Source organism: Apis dorsata, unplaced genomic scaffold, assembly GCF_000469605.1.
Source record: "Apis dorsata unplaced genomic scaffold, Apis dorsata 1.3 scaffold_1095, whole genome shotgun sequence".
Lineage (NCBI taxonomy): Eukaryota > Metazoa > Arthropoda > Insecta > Hymenoptera > Apidae > Apis > Apis dorsata.
The window spans coordinates 9,318-10,236 of NW_006264193.1; the positions used below are offsets into that span (position 1 = coordinate 9,318).

The 919-nt window shown below is 16.2% G+C and overlaps 1 protein-coding gene across 1 annotated transcript in view; it reads right to left on the reverse strand.

Annotated features, from left to right (window-relative positions):
• Positions 1-299: 299 nt before the first annotated feature.
• The window catches only part of LOC102673090 (protein CLP1 homolog), a 4,858-nt gene continuing 4,238 nt past the window's right edge, over positions 300-919 (reverse strand). The window contains exons 7-8 of the mRNA XM_031514668.1: positions 603-837; positions 300-424 (exon numbers count right to left, since the gene is read on the reverse strand). Coding sequence (XP_031370528.1) covers positions 308-424; positions 603-837 — 352 coding nt within the window. The 3' untranslated portion in view covers positions 300-307. The remainder of the gene's footprint in view (positions 425-602; positions 838-919) is intronic.

Here is a 919-nt window from a genome sequence, read left to right on the forward strand (position 1 = left end):
TCTAGTTTTAATTTTAATAATTAAACAAATTGAAAATGGCAACGAACTAACGAATAAACTTTTTTTATAATTCCAACTGCATTTAAAATAAAGATGGTGTTATATATATAAAATTATTAGTAGTTTTTTAACATGTTTTATAATAATTAGTAATGTAATTTTATTTCGAAATATTTTATTAAATTGAAATAAACTATTACTTATCAGATGTATCAAGAAATTAAAATGAAATAAATGTTGATAATCATTAATTTGATTAAATTTATTTATTAAAATTATTTTATTATTAATTAAATAATGTCATAGATTATTGTTGTATTTGTGTTAAATTTATGGATAATTCATTGAATATAATATTCAATTTTTCTTCATATAATGCAACATTTTGTATTTTTAATTTTAATTCCATCAACATTTCTTTTAGCTGAAAATAAATAATGTAATAAATAAAGAAATATGAATAAATAATTAATATAAAAAAAATTACACAATAATAATCCATATATATATCCTTAATTGATTACATAATATCATTTTTTTAAATTAATATATTTATTAAAAGATTATATAGATTATATAATATAATTATAATATGTATCTACTTTAGAATGCAGATTTTCTATTTCCGGATATATTGTGTTAGTATTAGATGATTGCATAAATTTGTTAACAGAAAAAGTAATTAGTTTATGTTGTAAATTTTTTATATCGACTTTGTTTTTTTGATTAATTGCATGAAAACATAGACCAAAAGTTTGCAAACGTTTATTTAATTGGATTATAGTTTTGGTACTTTCTAATAGATATTTCTGCTCTTTTTCAATTTTAGCCATATTCCTAAAAGAAAAAAAAAAGATAAAAAACTGATAAAAATAATATAATATTTTAAAAATAATATTATAATTGATAATAATTAAAT